Here is a 23,904-nt window from a genome sequence, read left to right as displayed (position 1 = left end):
CATATATACATATGTATGTATGTGTTCATATGTAATGTATATTATATTTCTGCGTACGTTTATACGCGGAGACATTTCAAACGTTCGTAGCTCATGAGAGATATTCGATGTGAAAATGAAAATTATTCTATGTATAATTTATTCGTAATCTTTTCCTTCGTAATTCTTTCTTTTTCGTTTTCTTTTTTCTTTACTATTTTATTCGTAGAATTGTAATAGAAATTACAAGTTCATTATTATAGAAATTATTATTGGACGACATTTGAACTCGTGATCATACTTTTATAAATATTTTATTATCGATAAATAACATTGTATACGTTTTGAATTTCAGCGTGAGTCGATAACGTAGGATGGATATTTTGTTCGGAGGATCGATCGGCGGCCATCATCGTTCAACCTGTCCTTTACATCGAGCACGATTTTAGCGAAAAGGTAAAGACACCAAAATATCTTTCCGATCCATTATGTACATATTTCTCTTGGCCTTTTACATCGCGGTTTAAGTTATCGGAAAAAAATATGAGAATGTTAACAGAATCGATAACGTCCTTCTCGTCTCAGGAGCGACGTTAATTAGCTACCGACTCGAAGGCAAACGATATTATCGCGTCCTTAGGAAATACGTGCGTGCAACTTCTTCTTGATTATCCTTAGTTTAGAAAAAAAGGACAAAAAAAGTAAAAAAAAAAAAAAAAAAAAATGTCACGTGTAACGAGTTCCATGGATAAAAGGATCCATCGATCGATCGGTCGATCGAGGAAAAGAATTTCCGGGTGGATACTTTCAATGTCAAGCGAATCTTGTCGTTCAACTTTTGTGAATATTAATAATAACGTAATACATAATTATCTCGTCTTTATTGTCAAATAATAATATTATATAAAAATATACAAAATGAGAAAATCGTATAAATTAATTAATTCTCTTCGTTTATTTACTTATTGTATAAGTCACTTTTGTGATAAAAATTTCTCTAGATTTGAAGATAAAATATGAAGTGTTATACGTTTCATTCTCGATAAATAAATATATATATATATATATATATGTATACATACATATACGTGACACGCATAAATCGTTTGTTCGAGCCACCGACGATACGCATGAGAGAGGGATTGGGGGAGGAGAGAGAGAGAGAGAAAGAGAGAGAGACATTTACGAGTATTATTAATCGAAAGTGTCGTGCCAAGTTGTCGAGAGTGGCTCGTGCCGAGGAGAACTTGTGCGCTCTTTGAGAAACGAACAAGATATTATTTTCCTTTTTATATAATTATATATAAAACATTTATTTCTTTTTTTTTGTATTTTTATTCCTATGTTTTGTCGCTAGGAACGTAATCTTTTCTTTTCTCGAAAAAAAATTTATTTCTTTTTTACTTTCGATAGAGTTTCAATTTTGTCGATCATTAACGAATTTCATGATTGAGACGAAATATGAGAGAAATAGAGAGAGACATTATATATAGTATATATGTTTAAAAGACTAACAATTCGAGATTCACGCCAAAGAAACGAGGCTCCGCATACCAAGGATTGCCAGGAAATTTGGGAAATGCAAATTTCACCGCTTACGTCTCGCGGCAAATTCGCTTATTTATCGGGCCGACACCTCCGCATCTGGAAGTCGGTGGAATTTGCTGTCAAAACGCGCCAGAAGGCACTTTATAATAGCGGTCTTTTAGATCGTTTCGTCTTTTTCTCTCTCTCTCTCTCTTCTTCCCTGCGGGCATTCGGCCATGTTCGATGACAGCTCAAAGTCATCATCGTTTTTCTATTTAATGAATTAATTCGCATATACTAGAGATATCTAACTAGTCATCGTCTCATTGCAATCATCCTTTTGTTTGTACTTTTTATTTTTTTTTTTTATTAATTTTATTTTTTCTTTTGTTTTTTGTTTTACTTACGTATAGTAATCATTTACGAGTCGTCTATTTAAAGAACCGGTTTAATTAAAGAATGCTATTGAAAAATGAGCATTGATGTCATTTCGTAATTCCGATCGTTCTTTCTAATTTTATGTATTCAAAATTATTCAATCACTGTCGTCTTTTCGCATATGTTATGTTATGTTATGTTATATATGTATGTATGTATGTATGTATATATGAAGGATCGTTTTGGTTGTTTTCACTGCCTTCCGGTCCCGGCTCGAGTCTATTTCGCGATGACGATATATCGAAGACGCGGGAAACTATTTTTGCCGAGCGTTCCTCTATTTCGAGATTCGGACGTAACCTTTCGGATGCGGATGCGTCTGGCAACGGTGTCGGTCGCGGTCTAAACTCCTTCTTCCTTCTCCTCCTCCTCCTCTTCTTCCTCCTCTTCCTCCTTTCCTCGTCTTTCTACTCCTTTTCCTCCTTCTCTTTCTTAGTTCGCACGATCGGAAAAACAAGCGTTTCGTTAGATAACGAGCAAAGGAACCTTTTAATGACGTCAATAAGTTGAATCTGAAATTCATTCAAACACTAGCTCATCGTACTTACTGGACACGATGTTTTCTCTCTTTCTCTGTCTTTCTCTTATTCATTGAATAAATATTGTACTATTTTTATTCCTTCTTCTATAGTCATAGATGCGTAAAGTATCATCTTTATCTTCATCTTCATCATCGTCGTCGTCGTCGTCGTCGTCGTCGTCGTCGTCGTCGTCCTCGTCGTCGGTGTCGTCGATTCAGCATCTCATATCTCGGTCCAGCAATGTGTTCGACGAAGCGGCAAGTACGTTGACGCTTCAACGACGTTCTATCCGTTCGCGTGTTGTGTTTGATGTCGCGTTGGCGCGCCAGATAGTCCGACGTCAGTCAGGAGTTTCATTCATCGTTCCGTATATTTTCGATTTACCCTTACACACACACACACACACACACACAAATACAAATATATACACTCTTCTCTCTTTCTCTCAACCTACCTACCTATCTATCTATCTATCTATCTATCTATTTTTCTATCTTTCTCTTTAACGTAGCCACACTTGTTGCTATATCTACATCGACAAGCTGCCAAAGTTCGAAAGCAACTCGGCTAATTATTATCGAAGCTTCGATATCGACTGGCTGACTTAAAGGAATGTGACGAAAAAATGACGCGTTTCACGTGGGTGGTTCTTTAAAAAGAGCATGAAAGAGAAAGAGAGAGAGAGATAGATAGATAGAGGGAGCATACCGAAATAGAATCACGAAGCATCCGATCGTAGCTGCAGAGTTAACGACTCGTAAGAAACGTCGTTAATGTTTGTTGCCTCCTCGAGCTTTCTATATTTAACCGGTCCGATCGAGTATACGGCAACGTCAAGGCCGCATTGCGAAACGATTATCGACGACACACGTTTAGAGTTCTAGCAGAGAGGGAGAGAGAGAGAGAGAGAGATTCAGAGTGATGGATAAATAGACGAAGTTAGAGTGAGAAAGATTGCAGAGGAAAGAAAAAAGGAGGTCGATTAATCTATTCTCTTTGAATTTTCTACACGTACTAAGTTTCCAGGTTTTCGTCCTCGAACAAGTGTTCCAACAATGTGTTGTAAAAGAAAGAAAAAAAGAAATGTTAACAGCTCCGCTTGAAAACCCGTTTCTCATTTCGCGTGATCTTTTAAACGAAAGGCTTCAAGGATTTATATACGTCGCGATACGTTTAAAAGAGGGTCGTCGTAATAGAAGAAGATAATACGTTCGATAAGAGTCTAGTTGAAAGTGATTCAATGATTAAGGGGAACGAGATGTCTCTTTAGAAACGGATAATCTATGCTAAGGGAAATCAATGCGATGGGAAAACGAAGATACAAACGAGCTTTATTTTCTTAGTGTCTTCTTTTTATTTTTGCTTCGTCGATTACACGGTAATTACATATGATACACTGTACAATCGTTAGAAACTATTATAACTGGGCACTTACGTTTTAAAGATCGTATCGTTCAAGAATTCTGTTGAGATAGGAAGGAAGGAGGAAACGTTTTTGTCTTTCTTCCTTTTTTCTTTCCTATTTGCATTTATCTCTGGATATACTGAAGATCCGCTCATTGAGTACGACTGACCATATACTTTTTTTCATGTACCATACGGTCGTTAGAGCAATGATACCAATTCCGATGGCCTTTATAGTCATCAGTTTTCGCTTGTCGTGATCTTGTCCACTCGACCAAGAAAGAAATTCTACGACGTCCTTTGCCATTTGCGATTTGGTCGCTGGTGTGCCGTCATCGTATTCTAAGATGCCATCGTGAAGCAACTAAAAAGTTAAAGTTTTTAAGATGGAAACTTTAACGTGTATTCTCGTTGCAATAATACCTCTGTCATGGAGAGCGCAGTTCCCAAAAAGTAGGGATTGAAATGTTGGGTTTCCGTTAGGGTCACACCTGCAGGTGGTTCCATGAAGCCAGTAAGTAAAGAGAATACATAATTTCGTCCGTTTTTTCTGGCATTTATTATGTAGCTCAAATCCGGCGGATAAGCACCGTTATTGGCAGCTCTCGATGCTTCCTCGTTCGGGAACGGCGGCGGTATTTTATCGGGTAGTCTTCCAGGTCTTTTGTAATAATTTCCTTCCTCGTCTGGTCCATCGTCGATCTGTTTAAAAAATAAAAAAAAAAGAATAATGATAATAAAAGAATAAAAATAAATTTGAACGATGGGATTAAATCTTACCTCGTATTCGGACGCAATAGCAATGATTTCCTCTTTCGTATGCGACACCTCGATCAAATCCATAAAACGAACGAATTCAAGGCTGTGACAAGCGCTACAGACCGCTTTATAAACCTGCCAGCCTCTTCGTACAGCACTATGATCGAGAGAACCCAAAAATTTATCGAGCTTCCAGGGGTAACTCGGTGGCATGGCTTGCACGCTGTTGGCCTTGACCGAGCTGTCGAGGAAATACAAAATGGATCCACAGGTGGTGGCTGCACCTGTGAGGACACCCAGAGATATACGAATTCTCTTCCTGTCATTTTCACACCTACTACGAGTTCCAATAGACCGTAAAGCGACGCGATCGCATCTATTTCCACGTATTTTATCGAAAGTTCTTACTAAAACGGCGTAACTTCCTTTGAAAACGGTAGCCATCTTTTCCCAAGCAAAATAACATCGATCGATCGAAACAATCGACGTTATAATATTTTTTCTAGAAACGAAGTATCTTCTCGAGATAAATAAAACTAAATCGTTGTTTCTTTTTTTCTTCGTATTTTAATTCGTCAGAAAAATATCTAGTCGGTCGAAACAATGTGATCATTTATTTACTCATTTACATCATTGTATATCTTTCCGAGGATTTATATTTTTGACGTAATTATTGATTCTCATTATCCATTGTCTTTTCCTTTTCGTTCTTTTTCTTTTTTCCTTTTTTTATTTATGCAATTTGAAGAAATCTTCACTATCGGACGCATTGAACATATTTGCATACACAAATACATAGGGTTATGTACACGTACGTACGTGCATACGTAAGTTTGTAGACGTTCAGGACGGAGAGTATCATTGATTACGTTACACAACGAGCGTTACACAACGTTTTACAATAAAGGCACCGAGTGTATTTCCGCGACGTTATAAATAAACCACTTGGTTATGCTTGGCATTATGCATGCGTGCACATTGCCGCTCGGCGCTTGCTGCGACTTGACCTATCTCTCTCTCTTTCTCTCTCTCTCCACATACACACACACACACACGCACACATGCGCGCGCGAAGACGTGCATACACAAGCACACACACATAGGCACACACGTATATACATTCTTGATCTTTCTCTCTCTTTACACGACTGGATTATGAAAATCTATGCGACGACACGCTGGATATATTCGACGTCGGACACGTTTCCTGCTGATACGCGAATCATCGCAAGTTGCATCTTCCATATTCGCGGCGAACGAGCGATCATTCTGATAAAGCGTGAATCCAACTTCCCTTTGCTCTCTTATATAAATGTATTTAAAGACTCGTAGGAATATCTTAAGCGATTCGTCGTCGTACGTAAGACATCGATTGCTGGATTTCCAATAATCGATGCCCGACGAGGTGCCTGAACTCAATTCTTTCTTTTCAATATTTTTTTTTAAATATATATTATTTTATTCATTTCTTTTCGTTTGTCTTTTCTCTTTCTATCCTTCTTTCTTTTCCTTTTTAATTTTTCAAGTAAAACTAGCTACGTTTCACTCGTTTAAAGCCTTGTTAGCTGTTTTATGGCTAATATTTCCGCAAGTTAAGCAGCCTAAATTTTCCGTCAGATCATAAAGAGAAATTATACAGTATCTCATTTCAGTTGGATAAAAATAATAAGAGTATTTGAGATATTACAAACATAAAATTAAAGTTTCATATTAAAGCTTTAATATTTTATATTTAAGTTCTTATATTAATAATAATGGATAGTTGGAAAGTTAAACTATTTTTAATAGTTTGGTACGAAACATTTTTCATTACAGTTGACTTCGAATGTTATTCTTCGACGAATCATCTGTTTTTTCTGACAATACATTGATAAAATAATCCAAGGAATTTTACATTTGCTGTTAAAATTATCAACTAAACACCGAAACAGAGAGAGAGAGAGAAAGAGGAATCGATTCGAAACATATATTGACAGCCGACATTTTTTTAAGCATTTCTTTGCACTTTCCAATAATTCGATCATTTTACACGAATCGAAATAAAGAAACAAAAATATAAGAATTTTTATAGAAAATCTTTTTCACCAATTTCTCTTGAATGCTCTTTTTATTTTTCTATTATTTCTCTGCGGTTTTTGAGACAATTCCGAACGTCCATGTCAACTTCCAGGATAAATTCCCGTCTATTTTATATCTCTCTGCGTCGTCGCGACGAGCTAAATTGATTCGTATCGACGCTTTAGTTTCTTTGTACGAGAGTACGAGAAATAGAGAGAGAGAAAGAGAGAGAGAAAAATAGAATAGAATCGGACAAGGGAAGGAAGGAAAATCGAAGCTACCCCGAGACCAAAGACGATTTATTATTAACGCTACTCGAGGCGAGGTTAAACGATTTTAGCGCGATTAGCAACCACTAGCGAGCTCGAGAACTCATAGATTTAATTCCGTTCATCGTCGAATTTAACGATCGGTTTGTCGATCAAGCTTTTCCTCCCTTTAATCCCCTTCTACCCTTAAATCTCTCTTCTTACCCTTCCTAATTGTATTTCCATTTCGGCATCCCAATGCTCTGACGTTAATTGCATTAGTTAAAAATATTTTTTTTCCTATTTTCTTTTTTTATTTATTATTATCATCTTTTTTTCATGAGATTCTATAAGAAGATATTTCTTTTCCTTCTACTTCTTTCATTCTATATCTTTCGTACGTATCTTTCGTGTATATTTGTTTACAATGGAAATTAGAGATTCTCTATTAAAATAAAAATAATCGTTGAGTGTTAGAGGATTATCGATATATAAGTTAAATTGATGATAGATTAATGGTTATTAATCGATCGGTAAAAGATTAGAAAAATCTCAACACGATAAATCGCTGGGATCGCGTGATCGTCTCGAGGAAAATCAGAAACGATTAGGAGCGATTAGAAATAACTGAATCGGTTAAGATCGATTCTAAGAAAAAGGGGGAATATCGTTTGTAACGGCGGCGCCGATCTTATCGAAATCATTGAGAGAGGGTGTATAATAGTTGCTTTTATATTTATTAGATAGAAACGTGTTATACCAACTCGTGTGATCTATATGTGTTTAACGTGATCGTCCATTTCTCCTTTCGGTATCTTCAGTTGTAGCACCATTAACGTCAGATGTTTCTTAAAGTCTCATGGATAAACTAATTAATCGATTAGAATGTTTAATAAACGCATCTTATTGAGTAGGATCGAAAAGGGGAATCGAAGTAAACATTAAACAAAGACGTTTCTTTTAAAATAAATTATCGGTGACACGAATCGCGATATATCATTAATAATATTTCAAAGTCGAATGATATCGGTAAAGAATGAAACAATTTTATAGAGTACAATGTATGTATTTTTTCATTTCTTGTATATATTATTTCACAAAATAACATTGACTATTAACGTTAAAGTCGATAAGAAAATTATGACGAAGACGGAGAGTTTACATTTGTAAAACGAAAAGAAAAAAGATATAAATAAATAAATAAAGCAAAGAGAGATGAGAGAAATTAGGTAAATATTTTGTAAATATAATCGTCCTCCCGAGACGACGTTTCTCAAAATAGCATGCCGCATATCGCGACACGCTGTCGACTTATTATCATCTTCACGATCTCTCTCTTTTTCTCTGTCTATCTCTTTCTTTTTACCATGGCGGAAAAAACCTCGAATTGATCTGGAACATAGCGAATCTCGCCAAATTTCGAGCCGTCGTGATCGTAAAGCTCCTAGCACGCGACAACACAGAAAAATACAAGTATACGTACATACACACATATATATATAAGTACATACATAAACACGTATATAAATCTTCTTTGTATACATATGTCTGTTTCTTTCTCTTACGTGTCCATCCAAGAAAAAAAAATGAAAAAAAAACAAGATTATCTAAAGTATTTCTTCCTCTCTTTCTCTCTCTCTTTATCTCTCTATCTGTCAAGAGAGAAGAGACGTAGAACGAACGTAGCTCGATGACTAGGTGGGTGGATGGATACGTGGGGTAAAACGAGAGTGTTATATAAATAGAAGCGGTCAATGCTGCTATGGGAACACTAGAGAGTGACGCGTGCGGTGGTTGCGAGCGAGGGGTGAGAGAGGGTGAAACGACTCACTCCCAATTCATTAGACCCTTGGAGCACCTGCGAGATCCACGAATTCAGAGCGTCGAGTTATTTTCCATCGGTCAATCCCTATAGATTCTTCTGTTATCCGATTATACATGGATATATACATAGGTATATACAGATATATGTATATATATACTGTAAATACAGGGGAGTAACAATCGCGTGATCACTTTTGTAAAGTTTAATCTTCCAATTTTTGAATTTTTCGAAAAAAAAGAGAATCCTCTATAAGTTTCACTTGTTTATTATAAAAGTATTATAAATATTGTTTATTTTATATATATATATATAATTTCAAAACTGTTTAATTGAAATCTATGTAAAGCTTTCGACGAGAAATTGTTATTCTTTTCTTTCGTTTCTTTTTCTTTCTCCTTTTTTTGTTCTTAGAATTTATTACAATAAAAGAAATGAAGAGAACGATTTCGAAATTGCATTTTATTTTTTGTTTTTTGTTTTTGATCATCATAATATCGAAGTGATCGATCGGAACAATTTTTCTGAATTATCATGGGAGAACTATTTAAGGCACATAAACATTGGGTAACTCACCCCGTAGATTATTTTCCTTTTTTTACCATGTAACCACACGTATAATAATAACCACGATCGATGCACGGTATTTGCTATTAGGGTAGCTTTTTAAGGGAAGTTCGAAGGGATATCCAACGTGCTAGGTATATTTCCGTGGGAAAGAAATCGAAGGAAAAAGGGCGAAAATCTGAAGGTGGGAAGGGTCGAATGGCCGAGGAGTAGAGAAACCCTTGGCTAGAACGGGGTCACTTGGAGTTATTAATAATACCGAACACACTATTCTCTAGTCGAATACCTCGACTCGGATGCGTAACTGCCTTATTATTCACCTTATGTGACCTTATCGTCGACAGCTATGACAAAGATGGACGACGATGGACAATGGAGGACAACTATGAGAATGTGCATCATTGTCCATGGGCTAAACTATTGGAAGCGGAAAGAAAAAAAAATTGGAAATCAAGTTATCTGTATCGCAATATGTAAAAAAGGGGAGAGAGTGAATGAGAGAGAAAGAGAGAGAGAGAGAGAGAGAGAGAGAGAGAGAGAGAGAGAGAGAGAGAGAGAGATAAAAAACGAGAGCAATCCCGGTGAAAATCGATTGAGCGCTTGCATTCCCTGGACTCACGCCGTATCAAGCCCTTTCTATAGCGTCCCTCGTTTTCATCATTTTTTAACCCCACATGGTTCTCTGCTTTTTTTGTATACATTTTTTTCTTTTCTTCTTATCCAGGACGAAACAAACGAAAGTAAAGAAATCCATTTTGATGCATATAATTTTCTAATCATTGTTCGAGGATGATATAAATATAAGATGAATTTGAAAAAGTAATATAATACAATTTTATACATAGAGTTAATAATTATGTATCTTTTTTATGTTTTCTTTTTCTTGCCAATTCTTAGCTGATCGTAATAAAGAAAAGAAATTCTTCTGTTTATGCGGACAATTTGTTAATAATTAGTTATGTTATATAGTTTATTTTGTATATATAACATATATATATATATGTATGTACGTATGCGGGTGTAGATGTATATATATATATATATATATATATATACACAATGTTGCACACAAAATAGGCTGGCATGCTTTATTTTCGTCGAAGCACATTTATTTTTACCGTTCCACCGACGATAAGCAGGCTAACGGGCAATGTTCGTCTTCGATATATTCTCTAACGATTTCACTTGCTTCTTTGTCTCTTTCTCTTTCTCTTCTCTTTCTTCTTCAGAAATACTAGCAGACGTATAAGAAAAAACAGGAGGACCGGTTAAGAATGTCACTCGAGCGTTTAAATCGTGTCGAGCGTTTAATCGATAATGTGAAGGGTAAGCGCGCAGGAGGTGGGCTAAAAGAGGTGGGGATATATATTAATCGTGTGTGTGTACGTGTATGTATGTGTATATATATATATATATATATATATATAAAAGAAGTTAGAGAAATTTGCAAAGTAATCTCTTTTTGATCGTGTTAAATAAGGATCATAAAAAAAACTTAAAAATTGCACTGATAAATGATTGTAGAAAGAAGAGAGAAAAAAGATTAACATTGTCTTAACTTTGAAATCATTCATAGATCTTCAATAAAAATGGTGATATCTTCATAAATCTTCTGATGACTGTATATATATAATTATTAAAAAGTACATTACAAATAAAATGAATCGACGAGTACATTTAATGAACCTTTTATTAGGAATCAAAATATTAGAGAAATGTAATCGATCATTTTCTTTAACTTCTTTATGATGAATTTCTTTATAATGAATCAATTATATTGTTGTTACACGTATATATTCTCGTTATTGCAATATTTGTTTCTTAAGACAATTACCATTATTTGTTATGAGTAGAATGAAACCGAACAACTTAGCAGGACTTAAGAAAGCAAGAACGTGAGAGAGATAGAGAGAGAGAGAGAAGTCTTTAAAATAGAATAATCGTTTTTAGCGTGAGAGCGAGCGAGCGAGCGAGTAAGCAAGCAAGCAAGCAAGCAAGCGGATCTCATTCGAATCGAAAGGACAAGACAAGAGGGAGAACAGAGCAATAGCATCAGTAACAGCAGCATGGTTGTGACAAGTTGACGAGTGTTACGTCACACAAAGGCCAGCTGTGAGGGGTGTGCAGGAGCAGTAAAGAAATGCTACTAGTGGGCGGGGGTGGGTCGGAGCTGGTGGGGGAAGGATGAGTCGAGAAAAGAAGGGAGAGAAGACGCGTCCATATAGCTGAAATCTATTCAGGACCCGGCTTTGGTAGTCAGCCAATTCTATTTTCTCGAGCGAAGGCGGCTTCGCATTGTACCTGCGCTAATTTCGTTACGCGCTAGCTCTCGACGTTTTGCTTTAGGTGTATGTGTCTGTATATATGTATGTATGTATGTGTATTTGTATTTGTGGGTGGATAGATAGATGGATGGATGGATGGGTGCGCTAGCGTTTGTTACCAACACACGTTCTTTGTCGTGGTTCCGAGTAACAAATTTGTTCTTTTTTTATTTATTCCGCTTTTTTCGTACTTATCGAAGGTCGACAAATAAATCGATTGGATAGGTGCTGTTTCACTTGTTTTATTATATATATTTGTGTTAGTTCTTTTATTTATTACATATATATATTTTTTTTAATACATATTCGAATATAACTGTACACATACACACACGCACATATAAAAACACGTACTATGTATGTGTGCGCGCGCGTAGGAGCATGCCACACGAAAAGCTTGCTTGCCACTGTTGTGTCGTCGTCGTCGACGGTACTCCGCCGCTTGAAAAAAAAAGAAAAAAGAAAAAGCACACATCGATCGATCGCAAACGCTTCTATTTCTGTCGTAGCCAGCCACGTTGCGCTCGCTCGCTCGTTCGCACCGACGGATGGACGCGGACGGACGGACGGACGGACGGACGGACGGACGGACGAATGCTGTGCCATTGTTTACTCGTCACCTCCCGCCATATATTTTTCATGCAAAGTATATTTAATACACGTTTTTTTTTCTCTCTTTTTTACTCTCTTTCTTTCTCTCTCTCTCTCAATTACATGGGAAAAAAAGCATTCGGAACGTTAGATTTTCTAATCATCCCCCCTTTTCAACTCTGATCCATTGTTCGTATAATCAAGAGGCACGATTCGAATTTCACGCGTATCGAGGCATTACCACCATTTTATTCGATGGTCGATATTTATCGAAACGATTTCAAAGAAACGAGGGAAGCAAAGAGGATTGATATGAAAAGTTTCCTTTCCAAGTAATTCGATCAAATTGAAAAGCCAAATAAGCCAAAAATTTTACGTCTTGAGATTCAGGATAGGGAACATAATTTTTCCTCGAATTTTGATAGTCGTCTAGGCGATAGAAAAGAAAGAGACAGATACATACATATATATATATATATATATATATATATATATATATACACACACACACAGGGCAAGCGAAGGGAGGTGGTGCGAGCAGTAAACATGACCCAGATTCAAGCCGGGACGGTGGTGGCGCCCGAGTAAAGGGAGGAGAAGTTGTTCGAGGGGAGTAGAGGAGAGTTGGTCACGGGAACGTGAAGAGACGTAAGGGGGAAACGAAGAGGGCGAGAACCAATAACCTAGCCTAATAGCGTGCACCGTGCAAGAGTCGACGTGTTAGTACGCGCGCAAAGGTCACCCCCGGAGGAGTCGAGTGCCGTCTCCTATTTATAGGAACCTCCTCCCTCCCGCTTCGACCCAGGCTTTCCCTCTTCTCTTCTCTTCTCTTCTCTTCTAACACCACCGTTCTTCCTCGTCCCACTCGATCCTCCCACGAAAAACCTTACCATGCTATAAATAGACGACCACTACCATTCTCTCTCTCTCTCTCTCTATCTCTCTTTCTCTCTCCCCTATCTCTCTATCCCTATCTTTCTTTCTTTATTTCCCTCTACTTTACAGTAACAACACACACAAACACCCTCGTGACAAGGCAGCAACCCTCTCTCGTGACTGTTGTCATCTCCTTTCACGCTACCTGTTAAGACTGTCTTTTCTTTTCTTTTCGCTTTTTGACTTCTTCCTCATCCTTTTCTTTGTTTTTCTTTTTTGTCTTTCTCATCGTTGTTTTTTTCCTTCTTTCGTTTCCTGTTTTTTTACTTTCAAAGAAATAGGCATTATAAACACGTTAGTAGGATCGTTGTCGATGTCCGACCCCCACGCGAAGAAGCTGTCGTCAGTGTTTAGGTCCATTAAATACCTTCCTGTCCTATCCTTTTCACACTAGTCGTTACGTTATACTCGTTAGGGGACGACGAAAATGAGGGTTCGAAGAGCGACCCTGTTGCAGGTGTCTCGACCTGCCACTGGGATCCTTTTAATCTTTTTTTCTTTCTCTTTTTCTCTCTTTCTCTTTCTATCTCTTTTTTAAGTTAACCTCCTCTTTTCTCACGATCATATATTTATGTGTATATGTGTGGAAAGTTTCGTATCTGGTCGATCAATTTTATTAATCTTTTTTTGAGCTTGGATGGATAGATTTGCATGTCGAACCTCTTTGCATGTAGACTATTACACGGATTATTTTAGGATGAACGATCGATCCACGATTCTTCTTCAGCATCCAAATATATACATCGCTGCATAGAAAAGAATTTGTCAAAGCATGTAAATACATACCTTATATAGGGAGCATACTGACCCTAGTTGACCTAAATTTTACGCTGAAGGCACAGTTTACATATATATATATATATATATATATATATATATATATATATATTCTCTGTGAATAAATTTTAATCGAAAAGAGAGAGAGAGAGGAGAGAGGGATAGATCGATGAATTTATACTCTAAGTTTATAAAGCTGATTAATTCTGGTGAATATCTATATAAAATTACGTATGAATATATTAAAAAAAAAAAAGAAAAGAGAAAAGCAAAAAACTAAATATAAATTATTTTAAGAATTTATGCTAAACGTTTATCTCGATTCTCATCAGAAAAGCTGAAAAATCCTCCATGACTCTTCGTCTTTGTCTTCTTTCCTCTCGAACTTTTCTACGTATACGATGAAAGAGGAAGAAGAAGAAGAAGAAGAAGAAAAAGAAGATGAAGAAGATAGAAGAAGAAGAAGAAAAAGAAGTAGAAGAAGTAGAAGAAGATGGAGATATCTCGAGCGTCGAAGAACGCGCGAGCGAGAGGCGGCGAATATTAATGCGTGTTTTTACACGTGTGGGCGTTTATTTTTGACCGTATTTTTAGCGTCCGGTATTTTCGAACGAGCCGCACACTATTTTCGTACTAGCATATACGTCGAATACGAGGAGCACGCCTATGTACTACCTATGAGAAAGACAGAGAGAGAAAGAGAAAGAGAGAGAGAGAGAGAGAGAGAGAGAGAGAGAGAAAGTGTGCACTTCTAAGTCCGCCTACGAAAAATCGTCACAAGCCAATTTTTCTCTCTTCAATGTGAGAAATTTCTTGAATGAAACTCTCCTCGCATGATAGTTACGCAAAGATTTTTCCAACTTTTTCGATTTTATTACCTCTAAACGAGATTTCATTCATTTCAGTATCTATGTTTCCGTGTGCATCGTGTGTTATCTTATTCTTTTTCTTTTTCTTCTTTTCTGTTTCTTTCTTTCTGTTTCTCTTTTTTCATTTTTTTCTTTTCTTTTTTTTGTTGTTTTTTTTTTTTTTTATTTTTTCTCTAGGGAACAAGAACGCGTTACCTCCCTCGGGAGGAGTAGAGCATTTCGTAAAAGTAGAACGGTCCGTTTGTTAAGGGCGCGTATTTATATATATACACACACACACACACATACACTCATACACACACCCTGGTCGACCTCATGCCGAGGCAACTCGATGTAATCCTCCTTCCCCTCATTTCTCCTCTCTTTCTCTCTTTTTATTTCTTTTATATTTCTTTTTGCTTGCCATTTTTTGACTGCTCTTTCTTTCTAATTTTCCTTCTTCTTCTTCTCTCTTTTTCTTCTTCCTCGTATTCTTCTTCTTCGTAAAAGAAAAATAGTTTTCGAGAGCGTTAACACGAATGAATTATTTCCTTTCGTTTGTTGGGACTAATAAGGGAGGAAACAATAGAAATCAAATGAAGTGTAACAATTTAATAAAGTCTTTTTCAATAATTTGAATAAATATATATACATATATAGATAGATGGATAGATAGATAGATAGATAGATAGATAGATAGATAGATAGATAGATAGATAGATAGATAGATAGATAGATAGATAAATAGATAGATAGAGATGAATGTTCATTAATATTTATTACAATGTACAAAGAAATATAAAAGAGGAAAAGCAATAATAAACGCAAAATGGAAAGAAATTAATAATGAAGAGGTAGGATATGAAAAAAAGAAAGAAAGAAAAAAAATCAGATTAAGTTTACTATATCACGTTTACCATGAGTTGCAGTACACTTCCAAACGTGAGTCATTTAATCCGTGTAATTGCTTCAGCACGTAATTAAACGGCACTGTGCTCCGACAGCGAATATCTCATTTCTCAGTATTTCTCTTTGTGTGCATCTATATACGAATTTATCATTTTCCGTATACAAATTTTTTCATAGCTGATGAATAGAAACCGACGATTTTTATTTGTTCTTTTTCTCTCTTTCTTTTTCTCTCCTTATCCGTAAAACTTGATAATTTTGACCTGGATCGTTCATGGATTTATGCGAATTTTTGGAGCGTGTAGCCTTTAAAAAAGAAGTAAAAAGAACGCAAGAGGATAATGGATGCTGTGACGTAAAAATAATTTCTATGGTTGGTCCTTTTTTCTTCTTTTCTTTTTCTGTTTCTTTCTTATTTCTTTTCTTTCTACGAAGAAAGGGTAGACAAAAGGACATAGTCGAGTTCTTTACCGTCAACCAAGTTCTTTCTCTTTCTTTCCTTATTTTTTCCCTTTCTCTCTCTCATTTTTTTTAGGTAAATTCATATATACCGTACGAAAAAAAAAAAGAACTTTTCGTATCCCTCGTCGCGTTCACCCAAGTGCCATTCCAAAGGGGTGGAAAGGGTCGAGAGCTAGGTAAGCAGCTAAAAATAACGACGGTACATCATATCGAACGGTCGGTTATAAATAGATCAAATTGACTTGACGAGAGAGAGAGAGAGAGAGAGAGAGAGAGAGAGAGAGAGAGAGAGAGAGAGTGAGAGGGGTGGAGGGAGAGAAAGAGAGAGAAAGAAAGAGGGAGGGAACTCTATGCAAAGTGATGTGTATGACAAAAATCAGCATCGATAAAAGAATTTTTTCATTGTATAAATTTATTAACGTTGCACGATAACTATTTGTTAAAAAAACAAATACATGTATATATACACACATATATATATTAAAAAAAAAAATAAAATAAAAAATACTATTTTTGAAATAAATCGATTAAAGTGTAAGACACTATATATGAATATATGCGTAACTATAACGATACGTGATCATGTGTACACTGTGCACATTTTTTACTCGATTTCTCCTTTTTTATTTATAAACACGGAAACGTCTCAAGTTCGAGATTCCCTTTACTTCTCTCTCTCTTTCTCTGTCTTCACATTTCACAGGGTACTTCTAGTAACCACGTTGACTATCTCGTAGTTTCTCAACGAGACATTAATTACTGTAAAACGGACGTATCTACAACGTGTTTCTTCAACGCACACACATACACGCACACAATAAATACACAACAGACACATATACACACATATAGTAAACACAGAGACGCACACGTACAGAATACACAACAGACCACAATACACATACACATTTGCGCGCACGACAGCTTCGTGTCAGTGCTATCTCTAACTACCGCTTCGTACGGATCGATAGAGAGTTTAGGGTCGACGGCGAAGGGTCGAAGACGGCAAGAGGAAAGCGGCCGACCTTGTTAGCTATTTTCGGAAAGGTGCACGTAATTGGTTCGATACTTTTTTTTCTCTCTTTCTTTTTTCTTTTTTCCTTCTTTACCTTCGTTCGGCGACTCTGAGAGACGAAGAAAAAAAGAGAGATAGAGACACGCATGCATACACGTGAGAACACGAAGGAAAGACAACAGAAACAAGAGAAAAAAGAAGAAACAAGAAAGAAAATTCCGCTTTAGATCGAATTAGGCCACAAAGAGACACGTAGCTCGGAGACAAAGGAGTAGTTCTATTCTGACTTTCGATCGCGGGAACAAAGCGAAAGGTCGAGAGAGAGAGAGAGAAAGAGATACGAGTCGACTATGATGTTTCGATTCTCTTCTATCGCTAATTAGCTTTATTTTACATCTTTTCTTAAAGTTCCTCGTAAATAGGGAAATAATTAAGAAAAAACTCTCCACCGTTTTATAGTGATCAATTCGTTTAATGAAAGATAAGTTTTCAAAGTTTTGAGAGGAGATAGAAAATTATTGCCACGAAGAGAGAAAATAAAAGGGTTGCCTCTCATTAAGATCGTTTGGAAAACTCGCTGTGCAAGCTCCCACGAGTGCTTCTCGTATTCCTTCCAATCGTCATCGTACGCGATAAGCTTAATCTGTACAGTGTCATTAACGCCAGTAATATATACACGTGTATGTATATATACGTGTATGTATATGTATATATTCTGATTACTCGTTGATTTCTATGAATTGGCACGCAAAAAACAAAGGGCCACCGATAAGACCGCTTCCTCAAGCGGTAGACCACAACCCACGAACTTCCGACGGGTAGCAATGTACATTTTTTAATCCATTCAGATTACTCGATGCGTCATCGAGATGCTTTTTGAGATAATGTATTACTTATATCGGGAAATCGTGTTGTTCGAACATGATGAATGAGAAAATCGTTATCATTGACAATTGACGAATGATAAATAATATTTTATTGGTTAATATTCAAGGTTAAATTAATATTATATTTAAATATAAACATACCGTTATTTATTGAATAACGAATGATATAAAATAAAAAACGATTAGAGTCTCGTGGCCCAAGAAAAGCACGGTTACGTGCCTGTCTGCTGCGGGAAGAGAGCGCGCGGACGACGCAACAATGCTGGCGAAGTCTAAAAATAGTTTGAATTTGGCGGTACCGCCGAGAGCGGCGCTGCCGGCACGGCGCGAAAGGCGACGGGAGAGGAGTGGGAGGTGCGAGCGGGTGGCGAGACTCGCGGTGCCTGCCAGTTCTCTCTCGGCTGTCGCGCGGTAACGTTGTGTAGTTTTCGTCTCGGTCTCGCGTCACTTTCGTGAAGTTTTTTTTCCTTTTGTATCATCGTTCTTTTGGAGGCCACCGATCTACGATGAATTTCTATTTATTACTTTGTGAATCGCGAGTGATCGAGTGATAGAAAAATATCGTGTGAGAAAAGTAAGAAAAGAAGGAAGAAAGAAAAAGGAGATAGAGAAAGATAGAGATAGAGAGAGAGAACGAGAGAGAGAGAGAGAGAGAGAAGCGAGCGAGCGAGTACATAGAGACATACACGTACACGCATATACATAGACGCAGAAGAAGAGCGTCGTGGCAGCTTCCGCATCGCGAAGGAGAACTCGGGACCCACATCGGCTAGTATTCTTTGCCAACCCATCTCACGAAGCTTCTTTAACGTTCTCCGTCCTTCGAGCTTTACCATCGATTCATTGTTTTCGTCCGCCGTTGGATCTTCGCACGTTCTTTTTCGAAGGTAAAAGACAAGATCGCGTGTGGTAGCGCGCAAGAGGCGCCGCCGTGCGAGAGTTTTACGCCGCCATCTTTTACCGCGATCGTGCTTCTCTCTTACTCTTTCTCTCTCTCTCTCTCTTTCTCTCTTTCTTTCTCTCTCTCTGTGTGTATGTGTGTGTCTCTTTCTGTCTCACTTTTTCTCTTCGTCTCTTCGTTGTATTCCGTCGAGGAACGCGACAAATTAGCTCACGATATTCGCGAACGCCCTTCTTCCATAACGACATCATGTACATATATCTATATATATATATATCTATACATTTACATATATATATATACACACACATATATATATATATATATTTATGTAGATGCTTTGCATTTTCAAGCGACATTACTTTAAAAGATTCGTGAGTAACCAGCGAAACGAGAAATCTCTTCGACAGGCTGTAACGAGGAAACACCTGTTGTGTTGTTACTACTTTACCCCGCGCCATTTCCCCTCTCTTTTTCTCCGTTAACTCAGCGATTCTAGGTAAACAGCTTCGTTCGTCTTATAGCACGTAGATTACGCGAAGAAGAGGGAGAGAAAGAGAAAGAGAGGCAGAAAATAATCTTCGTCAGTGTTCGTTTTACTCCGATGTTCTTCGATCGGAGCAAGGGTTTCTCCTGCTCGTTCTCTCTCTTTTTCCTTTTGTTTTCTCGTTCAACTATCTCCTATCGTTCTTCTTTAACCTCTCTCTCTTTCTCTCTCTCTCTCTCTCTCTCCTTCTCTTTTCTTCTTTTAATCGGATTTTTCTTCAACAAGATTCCGTTGTAACGAGATTTTGTTCGTGCGCCAGACAAGTGTTTGACCCGATAGAAACCATGGACTTTTATCCACTCCGAAGGGTTGAAGAATTTTCTTTCTCTTGTTCCTTCGCAAGACCTTCAAAGGTTTACACGAGAGGAATTTATGAGATCGCTATCGAACTGCGTCTCTCATGTATATACATATATGTATGCGTTTTTGCACATAGCCATGCAATTACGTCGTACTTCTAACAAGGAATTCGCTTACGTCTTATTCGTTGAAATTTACTACGTAGCAACGAACGCGTTAATTTTATCTTATATAATTATAGTAATAATAATAATAGTAATAATAATAAAAATAATAATAATCATCATCATCATCATAATAATAATAATAACAATAATAATAATAATAATGATAGTAGTAATCATCATCGTCATCATCATGGAAAAAAGAAGGCGTGCACAAGTCGTCGAATCTTCTTCTCTCGAATAAAAAGCAAGACGAGCCTTCTCGTCGAAAAATTCATGTATGCGTGAGATAACGAGAAAGAGAGAAAGGGTGGGGGAGGGAAAGAGACCTACTTCACTCTTTTCTTTCTTTTTTTTTCCCCCCTTTAAACATACATATTCTTTCCTTTTCACTCTTACCTTATCTTACTCGTATCTTAATTTCTCTTTATTATTACGAAATAAAAGAAAGCGTTATTTAAATGTTTCTAATGCACGTTGAAATAAATAATGAAAAAAAAAAAAAATAGCCCGTAGATATTGTATTCGTAGCGGAAAGTATGAATTAGTAATGTAAGAGTTGATTTATTTTTTTCTTTTTTTTTTTAGGCGAATATATATTCTGTTTAACGTTCGCTGTAGAGATAAACGAACATCGACATTTTATATTCTTTTGTTCTCTTTTTTAGTTCTTTTCTTTTCTTTCTTTCTTTTTTTTTTTTTTATTTAGAGAATCTAATGCGTTCACGCGGAATTTCCGTGTCCCCGCATACAGGTCCATGCCCGCGGGACGCGAACGTTCTCTCAGGCTCGCGCGGCTGATGCACGCCACGTGAAAAGTCGCGGAGGCGTGGCGGCGACGAATTTAGATTGTTGGCGCCTCCTCAACGAGAGAAATAGACTTTGCGAGATGGTGTGGGGAATTTGCCTTTATTATTATTACTCTCTCTCTCTCTCTCTCTCTCTCTTTCTCTCTTTGTGTCTGTTCGTCCTTATCTCTTTTCTATTTTGTCTCTTTTCGTCTCTTTTTATGTATTTAATTAAACTGCTGCTAATTATCTTTGTCAAAAAAATGGGCTTTTCCCTTTTCTTTCTCCTTCTCTTTTCCCTCATTTTTTTTTTCTTCCGTTGGTCGAGAAAGCCGTAGTTTTTCTTGCGGATCGAATCGAACACGAACTTATTTTAGTGACGGTCGGATCGATCTCGTCACGGAAAACACGTCATATGCCATGGACGTTCTCCTCCTAGCCGCGCATGCACATGCAATAGTAGAAGAAGAGAGAAAGAGAAAAGTTACACGCACGCGTCAAGGCACACATGGGAATACCTATAAAGTATTTTTTAAGCGGTTTCGAACGACAGCTAAGCGCGAATCGCGAACACGCGCGTGTTATTTTTCTCACCGATGTCACCTTCTCTCTCACTTCTTCTTTTCCTCTTTCTCTCTTTCTCTCCCTCTTTGTTTTCGAGTTACTATCAGTACGGCAAGTCTAGTTCCCGTGTTTGTACTTTTATTATTATCATCATCGCTGTACCGTTCAATAATGTTACATCGATTGTCAAGAAATCGATGAAATTATAAGAAAAATATAAAAAGAAAGTAAACGATGTTTAAAAATCGAAAAGTACGTATGACTGGGTCATTGACTTTTCACAGTGACATATCCCCGTTTAGAATTCGAAGAGATTCAGACGATCTTCTTTATATTTTCTTGAACAACTTTAAAGATATTAAAGAAATTTTGCATTTATTAAGTCCACACGTGAAAGAAAGAGAGAGAGAAAGATTTCGGCTGGCGAATATTATCGGTCAACAAATTGATATGACCGTATACCGATCGCGCGTTCGGCCGAGTTCTTCCTTTCCGTTTCTTCTTTTTTGCTTTATGGAGGTTAACTAACTCGCCTCGCACACGCTTGATTCTTCTTTTTTTCTACGATTCGTTCCTTCCAATTCGCCTTTCGCTAAATCATTCCTCCTCCACTCGACGTAATCTTCTCGAGTATACCGCGAATTAATTATGTAATTCGTTAATTGATTGTGAGAGAGAAAGAGAAAGAGAAGGATGAGAAAGAAGACGAAGATGAGACTACGCTATTCGTTTTCTTATATCAGCGCGCGTATACACACATGCGTGCACCTATATGCATACATGCAAAAGAAGAAAAAGAGATATCGGATCGACCAATAAGTAATATCGCAATTTTTAATACAGACTCGACCAAATATTCTTAGATGATATCCAAAATCAATTATGTTTAATATCGATTATGAGATATTTTTAGATCAGTCTTTTCTTTTTTCTTTAAGTTGTAAAAATGATCCTTGGCTCGTACTTCTTTTGGGGAAAAAAGAAATGATAAAAGAATGGAATAAGATTGGCTGTAGAAGTCTGGGGGAGAACAAAGTAATTGATTTTAAAAATCCCCTAAGAACTTTTGGCTCGGGCCGCTATTAAAAAAAAATGTCGACATTAGTTATTGGCCAATCCGATACATAAATAAGAAAGGAGAAGGAACGTAGGTCATGTCGTTAAATAAATAGGAAAGACGAGGAGGCATCGGTAAAATCGGCACTTACAAAGTTTTGGCATCGTACACGAGATAATGGCCATCCCGTCTCGTTCTTGGCACGAATCGTTGACACTTGTCGCAGGAAGCACAAAATTAGATTTTCATTCTATGACAGTTGGGACGTGCGTCATATTTAGCCTTAAATCGTAGCAACCGTTGTCGTCTTACAGAAATATAGAAAGTTTTGCGATATTTTTACATTGACGTTGAAGCCTCCCTGGTATTTTGCCGTTCCATTAATAGAAAATGAATAGACTAGAGACAATTATTCTCGTCTCTTTCTCTCTATCTCTATCTCTCGTTCATCTTTTAATTTCGTATTTTTCCATTATTTCTTTTTTCTACATGAATTGACATTTCGTTTCGGTTTTTTCTCTTCTTTTTCAGAGCGTTTCTAAGAGAAAAGAATTTCAAAGAAACAAACAAACAAAAAAGAAACGAACGAACATCGAAGGAAGATCAACGAGAAGAAGGGGATGATCGTGAGCAATGGATCAAAGGGTGGATCATCTATTGTCATCATGGAAACTCGCAGGATCCTAGTGAGAAAAATCGATGAAGAGTAGTATAATAAATAATACTACATAACACGTGTAATCCTTTCTTCGTTGTAGTGTCGGAAAAGTTTCGTTCTTTATCATATTTCAAATCTAAATTTGTCGCGTGGAATTGATCGATCGTTGTTGTGCGTAAAAAAATTTCGTTGACGCGTAAAACCGTGACGACGAGAACGACAACAACGAACGTACGTGCGTGCGTACGTACGTTTGTTGGAGGAAAAGTGTGATAAAGAAAATAGAAAAAGAAAAACAAAACGAAAAAAAAAACAAACAAACAAACAAATAGAGAAAGAGGAGAGAAAATAAAGGAAAGATTAGTAAAAGTGAAAATACATATGCGTTTTACGTAGATGTCGTCGTCAACTCATGTTAAATAACGTGACCATCAAGCGATTTTCGTGGATAACTACTTAAGAGGAGTGTGTCATATGGCCCTGGAATATGGTATTACTACCTACAATATGCACCACACGAATCAATTAGGTATGTAATTGTTATGGAATTAATTATTTAAAAAAAAAAGAAAAAGAATGTTCATACGATGTATTAACGCGAGTAAAACAATAATGAGTAATAATGAATGTAAAATCCCGAGAGAAGCGTGATAATATGTAACGGTATTACTTGAAAAACGTTGAATCTCGTGGATTAGGTTACGATGAGGGAGAATATGTTTAGGAGGAAGAATATGCGATTTAGAGAGGATAATAGAGTGAAACAACAACAAGCTCATGTCGAGTTTCCGAAATGCACGGGCTCATTCAAGTTCTTGCCGCGTCGTCGTCGTTGTTGTCATCATCACCATGA

The 23,904-nt window shown here is 37.0% G+C and overlaps 2 protein-coding genes and 1 long non-coding RNA gene across 13 annotated transcripts in view; 1 reads left to right on the top strand and 2 right to left on the bottom strand.

Moving 5' to 3' along the window:
* The window catches only part of LOC122629080 (histone deacetylase 4), a 53,343-nt gene that overhangs the window by 2,860 nt on the left and 26,579 nt on the right, over positions 1–23,904 (top strand). For 7 of the 11 annotated variants that reach the window (XM_043812107.1, XM_043812109.1, XM_043812111.1 and 4 more), the window contains exons 2-3: positions 335–435; positions 22,925–23,580. In XM_043812107.1, the coding sequence (XP_043668042.1) occupies positions 23,526–23,580 (55 nt within the window). In that variant the 5' untranslated portion in view covers positions 335–435; positions 22,925–23,525. Of the gene's footprint in view, positions 1–334; positions 436–18,452; positions 18,960–19,326; positions 19,473–22,924; positions 23,581–23,904 lie in introns of those variants that run through there. The other 4 variants (XM_043812103.1, XM_043812101.1, XM_043812104.1 and 1 more) reach the window with 4 other exon arrangements.
* LOC122629094 lies at positions 1,863–2,885 on the bottom strand. Its single transcript, XR_006327182.1, has 2 exons — positions 2,493–2,885; positions 1,863–2,375 (listed from the first exon to the last, which is right to left on the bottom strand). It is a non-coding gene; the product is annotated as an uncharacterized LOC122629094 (long non-coding RNA).
* Positions 3,796–5,670, bottom strand: LOC122629089 (cytochrome c1-2, heme protein, mitochondrial-like). Its single transcript, XM_043812126.1, has 3 exons — positions 4,650–5,670; positions 4,293–4,571; positions 3,796–4,233 (listed from the first exon to the last, which is right to left on the bottom strand). The coding sequence occupies exons 1-3, from the start codon at positions 5,070–5,072 to the stop codon at positions 3,985–3,987; spliced, it is 951 nt and encodes a 316-aa protein (XP_043668061.1). The 5' UTR covers positions 5,073–5,670; the 3' UTR covers positions 3,796–3,984.

This window comes from Vespula pensylvanica, chromosome 5, assembly GCF_014466175.1.
Source record: "Vespula pensylvanica isolate Volc-1 chromosome 5, ASM1446617v1, whole genome shotgun sequence".
Taxonomy (NCBI): Eukaryota; Metazoa; Arthropoda; class Insecta; order Hymenoptera; family Vespidae; genus Vespula; species Vespula pensylvanica.
Note: the sequence above shows the minus strand (reverse complement) of the source record. Positions and strands in the feature narration are given on the sequence as shown.